At 36.5% G+C, this 16,919-nt stretch overlaps 1 protein-coding gene across 1 annotated transcript in view; it reads right to left on the minus strand.

The window, feature by feature from the left end:
• The window catches only part of CPNE8 (copine 8), a 216,348-nt gene that overhangs the window by 125,817 nt on the left and 73,612 nt on the right, over window positions 1-16,919 (minus strand). Inside the window, exon 6 of the mRNA XM_055318917.1 lies at window positions 5,865-5,941. Coding sequence (XP_055174892.1) covers window positions 5,865-5,941 — 77 coding nt within the window. The remainder of the gene's footprint in view (window positions 1-5,864; window positions 5,942-16,919) is intronic.

The following is a 16,919-nucleotide window of genomic DNA, read 5'->3' on the forward strand; positions in this document are numbered from 1 at the left end:
TTATGATCCTAAATTTGACTGCCCTCAAAGCCCATGTAGTGTCAGCTCTGTTACAGTGGCTATTTATTTATCTCTAGGCTATGTTGTTCATATTAAAAATGTAACCCCCAGATATAAAAGTATAACACAGATATACAAATTCTGTAATGTTACCTAGAGAATTAGCAGCAGAGATGGTACTAAAAACATCATATTCTGATTCTCAGTCCAGTGTTCTTTCCAACAAAATAAATCAGGGCATATAACAGTATCACTCTAATTTGCACTCTGATCTTTAATAAAGTGAAGATGACTTTGAAGGTCAAAATTGCCCACAAAGGTGACTATATTTTCATATACAAAATGTTGCACAATAAAGACGTGCTCTGCTTAATGGCAAGTTTACGTTTCTCACCTTCATGACTAATCTTTCCTATTCTTCCTCTTCCAGTTCCTTCTCTCACTGATTGATCTACATGCACCCACAGCCACAGCATAGCTTTCAGAATCAGGCCACATTTCAATCAGATCTTTAAGGCTCTGCCCCAAGTCCCCCACAAGCCTTCTTCTTCGTCTTCTTCTGCCTTATTCTGCAGCTTCCTGTCTGCTCTGTTCCTCTCCCCATACTTCTCTTGTTGAACTTCAGCACCCAGTATGCTGCGTCCTTGAACCCTGTGTCAGAGCTGGGATCCCGGTGTCCCTCAATCAACTAACTGCAAGCTGGTCTTCCATTTATCACCTGCTCTGAGTCCCTGTCTTTGTACTCTTTTCCCCTGGGTCCCTCCCCCCTTCATCCTCTACCCACTACTGATTGCCTAGATCACAAGCTGCTATAGCCACCTTACAAAGAACATAGTCTTTTCCCTTAGCCCAAACAGTTGCCAGTTCAGTTACCCATGGAGTTCCCCCTCCTCTCTAAGGAGTAAGAATCTTCCTTCTAATCACAACCAGTCCCTGCCTCCTCACTCCATCCTTTTAAAAGGAACCAGTCATGCCTGGATGAGTGAAACAGGAACAAACAGGTCTATTACTTGATGAACATAATAAATGCTTTCCTCCCAGAGGAGAGAATGGCAATCTTTCTTAAACTGGTGCTGATTCCAGCATTTTGGAAGGCTTTGCTGAATCCATCACTAAGCTCCCTAAAGATAGAAGAAGTAAGACTCTCTGACAGCATCATGCAGAAAATTGGATACAATCTCCCAGCATGAGAAAACACACTGCTGAGTGGGTATAATGGTAAATAATAATGGGACGATCTAAAGAGAGGAGTCGATGAGTCATAGGAAGACACAGTAAATGTTGCAGACAAATTAAGTAGCACAAGACTCATTTTAGGAGGGTTCAGGGAAAAGACCAAAATGTTGGATGGAATTAAGATATGAAAAATGTGTTTGCTCAAAACCGGAATCCAAATTTGTTCAGAACTTGAATTCAATAGAACAGACTGTTGGAAATTGTGAAAATCTTAAGCTGCTATTAAAAAGTAAATTAAAAATTCTTGAACATCAGTTCCAAAAAAATTCACCTAAGTTCCTACAAATCATTAAAAGATAAATTTTATTCTCATAATAAAATAAAATCTGTTTTTAAAGTGACAATAACGGAAACACAGAAAATAAAAAGACTTGATTTTAAATCCAAATTCTGTATTTAATTGAGCATGAGCCTATGTACTAGAAATCTATTTTTCCTTTGTTAATAAATACAACTTAGTTTTAAGGGCTTGGTTAGTAATAAACAATTTAAAGCTCTAGTATATCTGATTTAAATCTCCAAACTTTATAGTTACCGTCATTTTTAAAATTCCTCCTCTGAGGAGATATAACTCAAATGCAATCAAAAAGCTAAAAGAAATTATTCTTAATACCTTAACAGAAAATAATCTAAATTAGATCCTTTAAAGGGAAGAAAACAATGGAATCTTTTGAAGAACTTAAAATTTTTAAAATTATTTATTTATTTATTCATGAGAGACACAGAGAGAGAGAGAGGCAGAGACATAGGCAGAGGGAGATGCAGGCTCCATGCAGGGAGCCTAATGTGGGTCTTGATCCTGGGATCATGCCCTGGGCCGAAGGCAGGCACTAAACCACTGAGCCAACCAAGCATCCCTGAATAACTTAAAATTTAAATGGAAAACTAACTGGAAAATAAATCTCTAATCTAAAACAAATTGGTAAATAAGCCCTAAATCACTTAGATAATGCTATTTAAGATAAATAACATCTGGGACACAGGGAGATTGTTTAAATTCAGGATGAGTTAATTTTGTTAACTGAAGATGGATTATCTGCCTCAGGAGGTGTCCTATGCTCTAATTCCAAAGCCTATACCCATCCAGATAGGAAAAACCCTGCAACTCCTTAACAAGATTCGCTAAAGTAATGGCTGCAAGAGGAGAGAGTACAAATTCTATTTCTATCTCCAGCCATGAGGAACCAACCATGCAGAACAGTGCAATGTTTAGTGACCATCTTACAATGTTATCTTTAACTAGATAGCTAAGTCCAGAGCAGTTTCACTCGGTGGGGCAGGAAGTGGCAGAGGGGACTGTGAGGAACAGATGTAAGAGCTACATGTTAAATGCATATCATTTGCCAACATGAAGTTCATTTTTTCTGCCATGATTTCATGTATTCCACTCTACTTATATATTCTATGATAAAACACATGGTATCTTCCCTTAGAAGTCATGTTCATCATCAAGTTTCCTATGAGAAAACAGTTCCCTGATCTTGTATCATCTCTGACATTCTCCCTGGCTCTATCCTTTCTTCCAAAACCTTTCTCTCATCCCTTCCAACCTTCCCATCTCTCCCCGACCATCTGTCCATTAGGTTGGCTTGAAAAATCAAGTATGTAGAAAAAAATATCAGTGAATAGAGGCAAGCAGGGGTGGAGTGTGGAACCTGAGAGCATCCATCTAGCAGACCAGCTGATTTGAAGGCCTACTTCCATGTTGTGGGCAAATAAAACTTCCATGCAAACATTTCATTCTTTTCTACAACCAAACTACACTTTTAAACAAAAACAATAAATGATTTTCATTGCTTTTCATTTGAGGTTGAAGTAAGGGAATAAAATGCCATTTGAACAGAAGATGAATCTTCTCTCAGAGCACTTCAACTTCCAAGAGCCCAAGACGGCATGCTCAGCCCAGAAGACCCTGTCCTTCCATCTACATGCTCTCCTTTCTCTATACACATGACTTTTTCATAGCTAGTGTTTTAAATAAAAGATAATATTTTCTCAAACAAGATGGTGGGTTACAATAAAAATGCATTTTTTATGGATCCCTGCGTGGCTCAGCAGTTTAGGACCTGCTTTCGGCCCAGGGCATGATACTGGAGACCCGGAATTGAGTCCCATATCGGGCTCCCTGCATGGAGCCTGCTTCTCCCTCTGCCTGTGTCTCTGCCTCTCTCTCTCTGTGTCTCTCATTAATAAATAAATAAAATCTTTTTAAAAAATGCATTTTTCCTCCCATTGTTCACCTGGGATGGAGTAACTAACTGCTCAGGTAAGAGCACAGGAGTATATTACTGAATGCTTTAATTAATAAATCAAAAATATCATTCCCCCAGCAAGCCAATTATATTTGCTTTTATTCTCTTATTTTTGGTTAGTCTCTCCTATTTGATTTCCCTCTCTCACCTCTTTCTGTTTTTCTCTTCATCTCAAGTATCTACTGGGTTTCCCTCGTGTAATAGGCCACCACACTGCCATTCTTACAGTTTTATTTTTTGCTTCTTTCTTTTGTCGCCAATGTCTTTGCTACACTCAAGCTCTATATTTCATTGCCCATTTAATATTAACACATGCCTGCCTAGTTAAATTTACTTTAAAAAAAATTCTTTTTGAACTCTCACTGCTCAAACAATAAGTCCACCTTTTAACCCTTTTCTTAATATTTACTTACCTGAAAAGACTTCCCAGTAGAGTCAAAGGTTGAATAAAACATTAGTTACATATACTTTAAAAATTGCATGAATTCTACCTTTTTCAATAAGAGAGATATAATATCAACACTTCCAATAAAATTGCCTATATTACCAAAGACCCTATAGATGAAGCAAAGTGAGTAGTTAGAACAGCTTCCTATTGCCTACACAGATTTCCAAGGTTTTGTCTCATTTATGCTATCCCATCCTCAGCAGGAGTGAGGAAAAACATAAAGGGCATTTCATCTTCCTGATTATGTGAGATGATCATAAATCAACTGCCAGAAAATATTCCCAATATCTGCATAATTATTACTCTAGACATCTTCACCCATTGCCTGAATGTGTTTTTGTTGGTCTAGTGAGAATTATTGAATCAGCTGAACAAGAAACACATCTCACACTATATTTACCACACCTTCCAACCAGTATAATATCAACTTTTTAATATGTTTCAAGACTAACATAAAAATAATTTTCTACTGGAAAATATTTTATGTAACTTAAGAGTTTTCTGAAAGTAGAGCTCGAATTTCCCATTATGGAGAAAAAAACACCAGATCAAAATAACCAGTAAAATGACCGATTTAAAAGTATGAGAGCAAGTTCCATAAAAATCTCTATACTGTTGATGCGAAATAAAAATTCTATATTTTAACTGCTTTTGTTTTTGCTCAAAGAATATTCAGGGCATCAATATTCAGGTATTGAATGTACGACTGATATGTTTTAGCAAAAAGGGTGAGTTAGTGATCTTCCAAGAATTTTCATGGCCCTAAATCAGTAGACTCAACAATGTAGAAAATATTTGCATTTGCCTTACAGATTACTTATCACTGACATATTAAAGTGAGCATAAACATATTTGAATCATATGCTTATATATACTACAAAAATATGAAAACAACTTATATGTGAAAGTAGTGTTGAAAAGGCATTGATATGCAAAAGTCTTCAAATTGGCACTCAGTAATAATTTTCTAAGAAAATCCAGTTAAATAAAAGAAGTAAGAATTCATAGATTTCTTATTAGTGTAACAAGAACACAGTCAGTATGAAGTTCAATTTTATAGCGATAATGTGAGAATGATGCCTTGGACATTTCAAGTATTTGGATATCAAAGGTGAATAGATTTGAAGAGTTTTGACACATTTCTTTTATGAATTTGAGATTCTTAAAAGACTGTTGAAGATATTCACTTCAAAATTCCCCAAGCCTTTTGATGTTGTGGTTAGCTCTGCAATCTTCTCAGTATTCTCTCTAGATCATTTGATTTTTATGAACAGTTAATTGAATCCAAATAATTGAGATTGGGTAAGGGGAAGAAGAAGGAAGACAGTGAGGGGGAAGATTTAGGGAAAAAATATCTAAAGTCAGTTTTCTATCTCATTTGGAACTGGAGAAAATAGGATCACACTACGCAAATGATCTGAAAATGGAACATGAGCCCAGTGATTGAAAGTGAAGTAAGAATACAAAATTCTGAGATACGACCTTCTCTTAACATTTATAGACTTCGTTTGTGTTTTACAAACCAATATTGTAGTAAAAATCATTATTAAAATCCCAATCACTAAAAATGCATATAATAAAGCATATGGTATAAAGAATGGTACTATATATAGCCCCTGGCCCAAAGTAGGAAAGTCTCTTTTCAAAATGTCTCTTAAATCTAAGAATTAATGCTTATAACCAAAAAGGAAAACAATACATTTCCTTTTTAAAATCTCATTTCATTTTGTGAACATTTTACAGCATGGCATATGTCAGCTGAAATAGAAATGATTCTTTACAAACATGTCAAAACTCTTTGTTAGAAAAAAACTTCAATAAGATTTTTAAAACCACTTTGGTCTACAACCATGTATTCATCAACTCCAAACTACCAAAATGAAAACTGAAGAGTTAACATTTCATTGTCTGGATTAAAAAATACTTACACTATTGGCTTTTCCAGGCGACTTCCCTGAGAACCAACAATCTCCCCCAATGTACAAAACACTTGTCCCAGAAAGTCCTAAAATAGATAAGAGGATTAAAGCTCATAAGTTCTCAAACTGTCTTTACACTACATATTTTGTACAACATATTTGCATTGGTTTCATTGCTGAAATACTCTAACCTCTAATAGTAAGTAAAATAAGCTCAATATGCATTAATTTTAGCATGTGATTTTCCTGCAAGTTTGCAAAACCCTTTGTCCTTTTATCACAGCAGGCTTGTTTTTTACAAGTAAGCAAGGCATTCTTTTCTTTTCTTTTTTCTTTTTGAAAATACAACAAAAATGGGGGAAAGTTCCAGGATTTGATTTCACAATTGGCTTGATTTTGGATATTTCTGAACCTAGTAAACTTTGGACTGAGGCAATCTGTGCAAGCACAGAGCAGTGGTGGTTAACAAATAGCAGCACTACCTACAGAAAGGTTGTGAGATGTGGCTACAGGTGGGGCCCCAAGCAACACTACCAGGTGTCTGTGTATTCCACTACTGCCACTGATTACCAGGGATGGGGCAATTAATTAAGTTCTCCAGTTTCCTCATTGCTAACATGTACTGGTCCTCCTCAGAGTTGTTTTGAGGATGAAGGAGTTATCACATGAGTTAATATTAGCATATACTGACCACCTAAAAATAGGTAAAGTATTATTAGATTATAAAGTTCATTAATGTACAATTAGATGAATCTTTTTTGAGTACAACTGTATACTTATTTCCAAGACCCAGGATAACCTTGCAAAATGTAAGGTCTGTTATTAATCTTCATTTCACATATAAAGAAACTCCTAATCATATAGGAGGTTGACCTTTTCATGTTGTAAAGCAGTCAGTAAGCAGCACAGTCAAGACTAACCCAGATGTTCTGATTCTAGAATAATATGCTGACTAAGAATTTAAACATTGTAAATACAATGCGATTTCACATGCCCATAAAATCAGAGCTTCGACATCTTTGGATATGTGAATCAAGAAAATACGGAAGTAGTTGAGAGTAGTTCAGAGACAGACACACCTTCCAGGTTAGCTTGTATATGATTTCAATCCCCTAAAAGAGAAGGTGGAAGATCTCCCTAAATTGAACAGTGAACTGGCCCAGGAGAAACCCTAAGAAGGATGGACAGGAATGAAGGCAAACAAAATGTTGTTTAAAGTTTTTAATAAATAAAATGTTTCAATGTCTAACAAGTCACAAAATAAAAACTATGTCTTCCATTTTAAAAAAATTAAGGAGGAGTGTTCTAACTCTCATGAAGAAAAAAAGTCCACACTGCAGACTAGGATAGTCATGGTAACATTTCCCAAAGGAAGTAAGCCTTAAGAGTCAAGTAGGAATCTGATCAGAGGAGAGAAGAGAGTTGGACATTCTTCGGCTAGGATGCAATGGGAAGTTACTCAGATCCCAGGGCTGAAAGATAGGAGAAGGAAAGGGGGTAAAGGACAAAAGCAAGGAAGGAGTGTGTTTTGTTTTGCAAAAACCAGTCATTCCCACCAAAGAGGCCACTTTGAGCAATGGAATGTAGAAAGGGCTTGCAGAGACCACCAGGCTTAACAGACAGGCCCATCAGAGGACCCCCCCTAAAAATATCCATAAGCCCTAACTGACCAATGGGCTACTTACAACAGGCACAGCTGCCAAAAAAAAGGGAGAATTTCACACCTCATCATACCTCCTCATCTTCCCCCTTTAAAAACAGCTCCTTCCCACTGCCTCCTGGCAGACGGCCTCTCCTCTTGATCGGGCCACTGCTCCCTTGCAGTGTTTTCAATAAACGTCTACCTCCTTTGTTCTGCCTCAGGTCCATTCTTTCACCTCCAGTGCCCCATTACTACCAGCTTCCACCCGAAAATAGGCCCACATTTGGGGGCCCCAATCCAATCAAGAGACATCCCATTTAGACACATCGGCTAGGAGTTTCATCTGTTAGCCCCTTAGTAGGTGTTTTTTTCACCTTACATGAGCCAGTCTGAGCCAGTTTGAGCCATTTTGGAGCTGAGGACCTGAGCCCCCCTAAGTTTTTCCTATAGTTACCTTCAACGCATTATAACTTTTTTTTTTAATTTTTTAAATTTATTTATTTATGATAGTCACACAGAGAGAGAGAGAGGCAGAGACATAGGGCAGAGATCGATATGGGATTCGATCCCGGGTCTCCAGGATCGCGCCCTGAGCCAAAGGCAGGCGCCAAACCGCTGCGCCACCCAGGGATCCCCCTTCAACGCATTATAAAACTCAGATCTCTTCCTACAGGTGGGATTTTTTTGCCAGTTTTTGAACATAGATTCATGCACTAGCATGTTGACATGCTAGACATGTTCAATTGAACCAAAGTGCCTAAATAATAGAATATCTATAACTCCTTAATGTGTATGCAATGCATATGCAAGTTCCCTGCCCGCCCCTCCCAACACACTGAATAAAGGGTTCCTATACTCACACCAGGGGGAGACAGGGCTTTGACAGCTGCCTCCATCTTCTCACTGTAAAAAGTAATAGAAATTTCTTTGCTTTCAACACTTTCTTGGGTTGTGTTCAATTTAATGAATGCCAAGGAGTGAAGCCCTTGAGTTCATTTACAATTTCAGTTAAAAAAGCAGAATTGGCTACCCCAAAATAGGCTTCCTTGGCAGAAGGATTATATTTTGAAGAAGCAGCAGACACAGCAGAAGCCCTGAAAACCAGATTAGAAGTTACCCTTTTGTAGGAGATATTTACATTTAAAAGAAATTTGCATTTGTGTCTCCCTCACTGTACTAGGAAGTGGGGGTGGGGGGGTCACAAATCTCTAGGAACTCATCTGAGCAGAGAAGGCAGAGACTTAAATCTGCATAAATCATGCCCTCTCTAATATGCTTTGCCTGAAAACCTCCCATAACTGGTTTCCCACCCACCAACATCTTTTGTCTTTAGGTAGAGATGGTATAAGATTTGGACCATTTCAGGGAATTACTCAGCTGTTCCTGGCATTTTACAAGAAGTATACTATGTTATTAAACTTTCATTTGTTTTTCTCCTGTTAATCTGTCTTTTTCATTACAGAGGGTTGTCAGCCAAGAATCTTGACGGGTAGAGGGAGAATTATTTTTCCTCCCTGACATAGTTCTAAAGAATAGATCAGGCAAGAATGTAATGAGAAAAGAGCTGGCATCAAGTAAAGGGCAGAATTGAAGATGAAGACTCAGGAGGGTGAAAGGTCCAGTTAGCTGGGCAAAAACAAATAAACAAAAAAGTTGCCTTTCGCTAATCAGAAGCAACTGGAAGCCTGTTAGTAATTCAAGGATACCATTAGAATAGTGCATTCATGAATAGTGAAAGGATAGGACTTTAGGTAAGGAAAAGAATAGGGGCCCTACCCAGGCTCCAAGGGTATTTCACGTACTTCAGATGCTGAGACAGAACAAAGACTGAGATCAGGAAAATTTAGACCCTTCCTACTCCAGTTACTAAGGTTAAAATGTTTTTTTTAATAATTACATTGTTAAGCACAGAAAATAAAAATAACCACAAAAACTAATCATGCTTCAAAGGAAAAGTTCACTATGAAGATTAACCAGACCTACCAATACGTATTTATAGATCATAGATGCCCCAGAAACAAAAACTCTCACACGATGTGTGTAAGCATCATGTCTAGTTCCAGACCCCTGACCTAACCACTGGCAAGTTTCCTGATAAAGTCCCAATAAAAGACCAGAGATGAAAAGGGCTCATTGGCAATCTAATTGGGGCCCCTCTCACTTCTGAGAACTTTTTCTGTATCCTTGCTTAATAAAACTCTATCACTTTGCTCATTCTCCGTTGTCCATGAGATTCATTCTTCAACTCCATGAAACAAGAACCTCGCTCTCCTGCTTCATCTAGAAGATCACTCAGGTACCAGTGTGCAGAATGGACTGAGGGAAGATGAAAAGTCTGGAAGGGGATCAATCAGAAGGCTATAGTAGTTAACAAGCCAAGTGCTAAGATCCAAACTACAGCTATAACAAGTTACACAAAATAGTGCAGGGAAAAGTGACAGGATTTGGTGTCAACTATACTTGCACATGGTGGTGATGTGGGAAAGAAAGGCAGAAGTAAAATTGTCAAATTTCCTTACTAGTTACAGCCCATTGACAAATCCTTGAAATAGGCAGAGTAACATTCCCCTTGGGACTCAGGTGCCTGGATGTTAACACTTTGCTAAGGGCAAACAGCAATCTTAGCCCAACCCCCAGGATCCTGTAAGTCTACTTTAACATATAAAAATTCCTTTGAAAAATTCCTTTATCTCTCTACTCCTCAAGATACATGTTGGCCACCATCCCCTAAGCATATGGCCCATCGATATACATCTGAAGGGTCTCATGACTAAGGTTGTACAAGTGAACTTTTCCCAACAATAGCTAGCCCTCTCAAGGTCCTGGAAACCTTTCTTCCAAAATTCCTTAGAGACTTGCACTCTCCCTAACCCCACTCACCTTTAAAGTATACAATGGGCCACTCCTCATGACCCCAGTGCAGCTCTTTCTGCCCACAGGTCCTGTCCCCATGCTTTAATAAATAAGACCACCTCTTTGCACCAAAGACATCTCAAGAATTTTTTCTTGACCCTCGGCTTCGAACCCTAACATTTTTCCTACGTCAATAGGGCAATGTGCAGGGGGGTACAGTGGAGACAGGAAGAGAGAAACAGAAAATAACTCTAGATCTCAAACTTGATGGCTTACAGAAGGAAATGTCACCAGCTAAACCCAAGACCTGACCTTTACTGCTCACCTACTTGTACTCATTAACCTTTGTCCCACGTTTTTCCTTAAGTTCTTTCTAGCTTATCTCTTATGTAATGTAGGCAAAAAAGACCCAACAGGCAGTCATCACCTGATAGGAACCAAAACTACCCCTCAAGCTTTAATGACTGCCCTGGCAAAGAAATCCAGAGGCCCAGACCATCCAGACCAGTTTAAGCTGAACCACTGAACTCACACATGTGCAAATGGACCATGGAGTGAAGGACAGTAACTTCTCCCTCATTATAATGCTAAAACCTTCGCCCAAGGAGGAGCACAAACATCATTAACACAACATATGATGTATGGGTTTTTTGTTGTTGTTTTTTTAAAGATTTTTAAAATTTATTTATTCATGAGAGACGTAGAGAGAGAGGCAGAGACACAGGCAGAGGGAGAAGAGGGCTCCATGCAGGGAGCCCGATGTGGGACTCGATCCTGGGACTCCAGGATCATGCCCTGGGCCAAAGGCAGGCACTAAGCCACTGAGCCACCCAGGGATCCCTATATGATGTATGTTTAAAGCACAGTTCCTTAAGGTACATGTGAAACTTTATGCCTACTTCTTTGATGTAGGCAAAGGTTATATGATGACAAGGTTCCCTTTTCTAAATATTCACTCTAACCCTAAATAGAAGGAAACCAGCCACCCTTGCTCTTACTCCCTGTGATCCCCTCATTTGCTGCAAAGAAATTTTCCTTTGTGTGACAACCCCCCTTGGGTGTATCTGTGACTCACCAAAGAGTAAACTCACGTTAGTTCAGTTATGAGATCTTCATAAAAGTGCATATTATTTTAAATTGTGCTTCCAAGTAGGTAAAAAGTATGTTAGGTAAACCTTGACACATTTAAATTAAATATCCTTAATAGCAACATATCTTTCCCAATTTCAAAACAGATATTACAGATATGTTTATGAGTTAAAAAACACAAATTTCTCTGTCTCATGGCAGAAAGTCAGTGCTGAATACTAAAGATTTGGAATAGATAATTGTTCTTCTGAGTGGTCTGGGACTCTGGAATTCTTTATCAGAGCAGTCATTAAAGCTTGAGGGGTAGTTTTGGTTTCCATCAGGTGATGCTTGCCTATTGGAAAGAGATAAGCAGTGAAAAATACATGAGGGATTCTAGAACTCTTTTCTAAAGATACTGATAGGGGGATCCCTGGGTGACTCAGTGGTTTAGCTCCTGCCTTTGGCCCAGGGCGCAATCCTGGAGCCCCGGGATCGAGTCCCATGTCAGGCTCCCTGCATGGAGCCTGCTTTTCCTTCCTCCTGTGTCTCTGTCTCTCTCTCTCTCTCTGTCTCTCTCTCTCTCTCTCTCTATCATAAATAAATAAATCTTAAAAAAAATAAATAAAATAAATAAAGGTACTGATAAGGTAGGGGCACCTGCGTGGCTCAGTGGTTGACTGTCTGCCTTCCGCTCAAGTTGTGATCCCAGGGTCCTGGGATCAAGTCAAGCATCAGGCTCCCTGCAGAGAGTCTGCTTCTGCTTCTACCTGTGTCTCTGCCTCTCTCTCTCTTTCTGTGTGTCTCTTGTGAATAAATAAATAATTTAAAAAAATATGGGAGGTAGCTGTGCATGCTAAGAGCTGTTCTGTGCTGTCATTACACAAGAAAACAAAAGTATTGAGTATATCCACATTAGGGTAGACATATTAGCAAACAGATATCATCATTGCTGAACAAAAAGGAAATTAAAACAATAAAATCAATAAAATGTGTACCAAAAAGATATGGTACACATCTATACATATTATCTCTGGAGTTATTGCACACTCTGCCCCTAAATATTTATAGCATTTATGTAGTTGTTTTACCTGTGTTATGTATTCCCTATCGAGCAGCACATTTACCACTCACAGTGGAAAAATAAGCTTACAGTGATTGTCAACTATGCCGTGCACTGGTAATTTCTACTGAATCTATTTTTCAGTTCTCTCAATGCTTCCCATCTTCTGTGCATTTTAAACAAAGTAATAGAATACATGTCCTTTAGTGGATATTTTTAGATATTCTGATGTGTAGTTAAAGATAGAAATAAAAATTACTTTTAACACGAACTGCTTTATTGTTTCTTACTACGGTATTGTGTTTCAGTTGATGAGTCATTATAATTACGTCACAGTAGAACTTCCAGTAATAAATCCAGGCATGTTTCCACAGCTTTAGCACACACAAAGACCAAATCTAGTTTATAGTGTCTGGCAGTTGAGAAATGCTTCATTTTATTCAATCACATTAACTATTGGGCTTTCCTCAAAATGACCAAGAGATCAATAAATATTTGCTGAATCAGTTAATTATTTTATAATCTAAATGATACAGATATAACTTAGTTTTGAAATCTATTTAAATGAACATAAACCATGTTGTTAGTATATAGGATTCATTCTACCCTCTTTAAAAGTATCCAAATATGGGATCCCTGGGTGGCGCAGCGGTTTGGCGCCTGCCTTTGGCCCAGGGCGCGATCCCGGAGACCCGGGATCGAATCCCACGTCAGGCTCCCGGTGCATGGAGCCTGCTTCTCCCTCTGCCTGTGTCTCTGCCTCTCTCTCTCTCTCTCTCTGTGACTGTCATAAATAAAAAAAAAAAAAATAAATAAAAAAATTATATTAAAAAAAAAAAAAAAAGTATCCAAATATTACTCTGAATATAGTAGGCTGTTATTAAATCTGAAAGACCAAGCAATACAAAATAAAGGAGACAAGAAAAAAGCAGAAAGCACAGCACACAAAGCATTATAACAATGTTATGAGTTTTGCATGTGTAATACATAGGTAGTTTAAAAAAGTTATCAGCACATCAGAGGGAGTCTGGCTTGTTCCCATTCACTACCTAAATCTAGTTTTATTACTAATATAATGTAGCTCAAAATCTAAGGAAGCACTGTAGTACCATCACATTCTAGCTGATTATTATGCAAATATACAGTTGACTCTTGAACAACATGGGTTTAAACTGTCCAGTTTTACACGGATTTTTTTCAATAAATATAGTATTATAAATTTATTTTTCTCTTCCTCATGATTTTCTTTTTTTTTTTTTTTTTTTTTAAATTTTTTTTTTTATTTATTTATGATAGTCACAGAGAGAGAGAGAGAGAGAGAGGCAGAGACATAGGCAGAGGGAGAAGCAGGCTCCATGCACTGGGGGCCCGACGTGGGATTCGATCCCGGGTCTCCAGGATCACGCCCTGGGCCAAAGGCAGGCGCCAAACCACTGCGCCACCCAGGGATCCCTCATGATTTTCTTAATAAAATATTCTTTTCTCTAGCTTACCTTATTGTAAAAATACAACATATATTGTATATAAAATACACAATATTTATTAATTGACTATGTTATCGGTAAGGCTTCCAGTCAACAGGAGCCTATTAGCAGTTGAGTTTTGGGGAGTCAAAAGTTATACACAGTCTTTCAACTGTACGGGGGTTGGCACCCCTAACCCCCATATTGTTCAAGGATCAATTGTTATTTATTTTCTTTTTCTTTTTAATGTTCAGGAGAGTGTCTTCTTTAACTGCATGCATGAGCATAGTATTCTAATTCTTTCAAATTTATTACTTCACTATTTCTTCATTACTTTTTTTACTGATCAATTCCTCTATTTACATTCTATATTATACTGAAGCTAGCTATTTATCTATATTCATAGAAGTTACATTAATACTATGTACTTTAATAATCCCACACATATTAAAAAGGTAGTTTGCTTTGCAATAAATGAAGTGGTTTTGTTTGTTGGTTTATTTGCTTGCTAGCTAGGTACCAGTATTAATTCTGATTTACCTTTTTTCAAAGACCTTTTACATACTTGCATACATGTATTTATTATTTATTTATTTATTTATTTATTTATTTATTTATTCAGCAAAGCAGTGTAACATATTCCTTAAGAGTGAGAATTATGAGTGTCTATATTACTCATGTTTATGCTCTGGCTGAACCACTTACTAATTCAAGTCCTATTAATGACCACTGCTTACTGTCTTATTAGTGACTCTATGTCTTAGTATCCTGATCTATAAAATAGACATAATAAATAATGCCTACATATTAAGTTGTTGGGAAAACTAAACAAGATAATATATGCAAAGCACTTAAAGAGATAATATATACAGATAATATAAGCAAAACACTTAGAAGAGATGCTTGCAACATGGTAAACATTGGATAAATATATACTTCTCCTCCCTACTTCCTTGGGGTTATACTCAAAACTTATCCCTTTCCACTAGATTCCAGAACTGCAGATACTGTAATTATTTGTATAAAATATTTTATGTATCCTTTACACTCGTGGCCGATTCAGATGCTCATTTTATGTGTCATTATAAAATATATCTTTTATCCCACTCATCTTAACATATTAAGTAGTATACGAATAAACATACATATGTAAAAGAATGACATTATTAAAACAATGATATAGTGATCAGGAGGCATTAATGGTAAGTGAACATTTTGATTTCTATACTGTCACAAAGTTAACTGTAGTAGATTATTAACATCATCATAAACAATTTTATAAGTATTCAATAGTGTGGCATCTTTTTTCTAAAAGTTCTACAAAGATAATCTATACACAGCTTTCCTGTTTTATGAAGTGATCAAGGAGTATCTAAAACTATAATATCTCTAATTAATATATAATTTAGATTAAGAGACATTAAGTAGATTTATTGATACCTAATTTTAACACAGCATAGTAATTGAGTGCAGTCAACTGTTCAGTACTTAATCATCCTATTTCTTGAAAAGACAGACTCATGATTTGCCTCTATTTATTGCTTGTGCCCATTTGTGATCATTTAACTAATCTTAAGTACATTCATGCTAAACCAGTAAGTGCAAGAGAAATTAAGTGATAAAAAATGTCTTGCTTTTACAATATTTTGACCATTGTAGAAAAAAATTGGTGAGGAAAGCTTATATCACTTGTGAAATTTTATCATCAGAATTATCTATTTTACTGCTGACACTCTGATAATATTGCTGACTTCCTTTTATTTAATTAATTCATACTGATCACATCTAATCACATCAACTATAAAGATTAAGGTGTGACTTAATTATGTTATGCGTTATATACTAATATGCCAATCATTTATAATAACTAAACATGGTGCCTCTGTGCTCCAATAATGATTTCCACTTTCTTTATGGTTGTTAACGCATCTGAATGCTATTTTGAAATAAGGCAAGCTCAAAAAAAAAAAAAAAGAAATAAGGCAAGCTCAAATGAAACAACTGGACTCAATATTTTAGTAGAAATAATTTGTCACATTTTAACATAATAATACAACTTCTTTTAAAGCAGGGATTTTTCTTTTTTAATGGATGGATCCATCCACACACCAAAAATGCTAATTTACCTCCAAGAGATTAATAAAATTCCTAAACTTAGACATCAGTGGTTAAGAAACAAATACAATTTCAAAATTATACTCTAAAGCTGAATGTATTCATTTCTTTTCCCCCAGCACAAATGTTGATTTTCAAAATAGCTTTTGTATGCTAAGAGTCCAAATGAAAGCAGTTCAGTAAGTCACTAAATGAAAATTAAGCTTCCAACAATGAGTGGATGGTCATTGATCTAAATTAACCAATTATTTTAAATTATCCACAACATATATATTTAGTAATTGAAAACCATATTATATAGATTAAAAAATAAAGCTATACTATTCAAAGGTAAAACAAATGTTTGCAAAATATTTAGGTTTGGAGGCACATCACTTTATGTAGAATATTCTCATCAGCAAAGGAATGAGAACTGTAATATGCTTACAGAAAGTAAGTTAAATATTCTCACAGCCATTACTCATGGTGAGATAGCTGACAGGTCAAGTAACAAGAAAATTTACTACATATTCTATTAAATAGTATAAAGTATATCATAGCATTATTAGATAATTAGATATTATATAATACTATTAAATGTAATGTAATATTATCAGTCAAGATCACTATTAAATACTGAATCCCAAATAAGGGCCAGTTTTGCATGCAAACAATCATACCTAACATAACTTAATGAATGTTGAAGATATGGCCATCAAATCTAATTCAGGCATTGTCCTATCTCTCTGTCTTAAAGTCTAATATTCACAAGACCCTGCTGAAAATGCATATGAAAACATAATCCATTTATAAAACATCAATCATAAATACTTTAGCTTGAATATGCATATATGGCTAGTTTTCATCACCTATTAAGGATC

Source organism: Nyctereutes procyonoides, unplaced genomic scaffold (assembly GCF_905146905.1).
Source record: "Nyctereutes procyonoides isolate TBG_1078 unplaced genomic scaffold, NYPRO_anot_genome, whole genome shotgun sequence".
Classification (NCBI taxonomy): domain Eukaryota; kingdom Metazoa; phylum Chordata; class Mammalia; order Carnivora; family Canidae; genus Nyctereutes; species Nyctereutes procyonoides.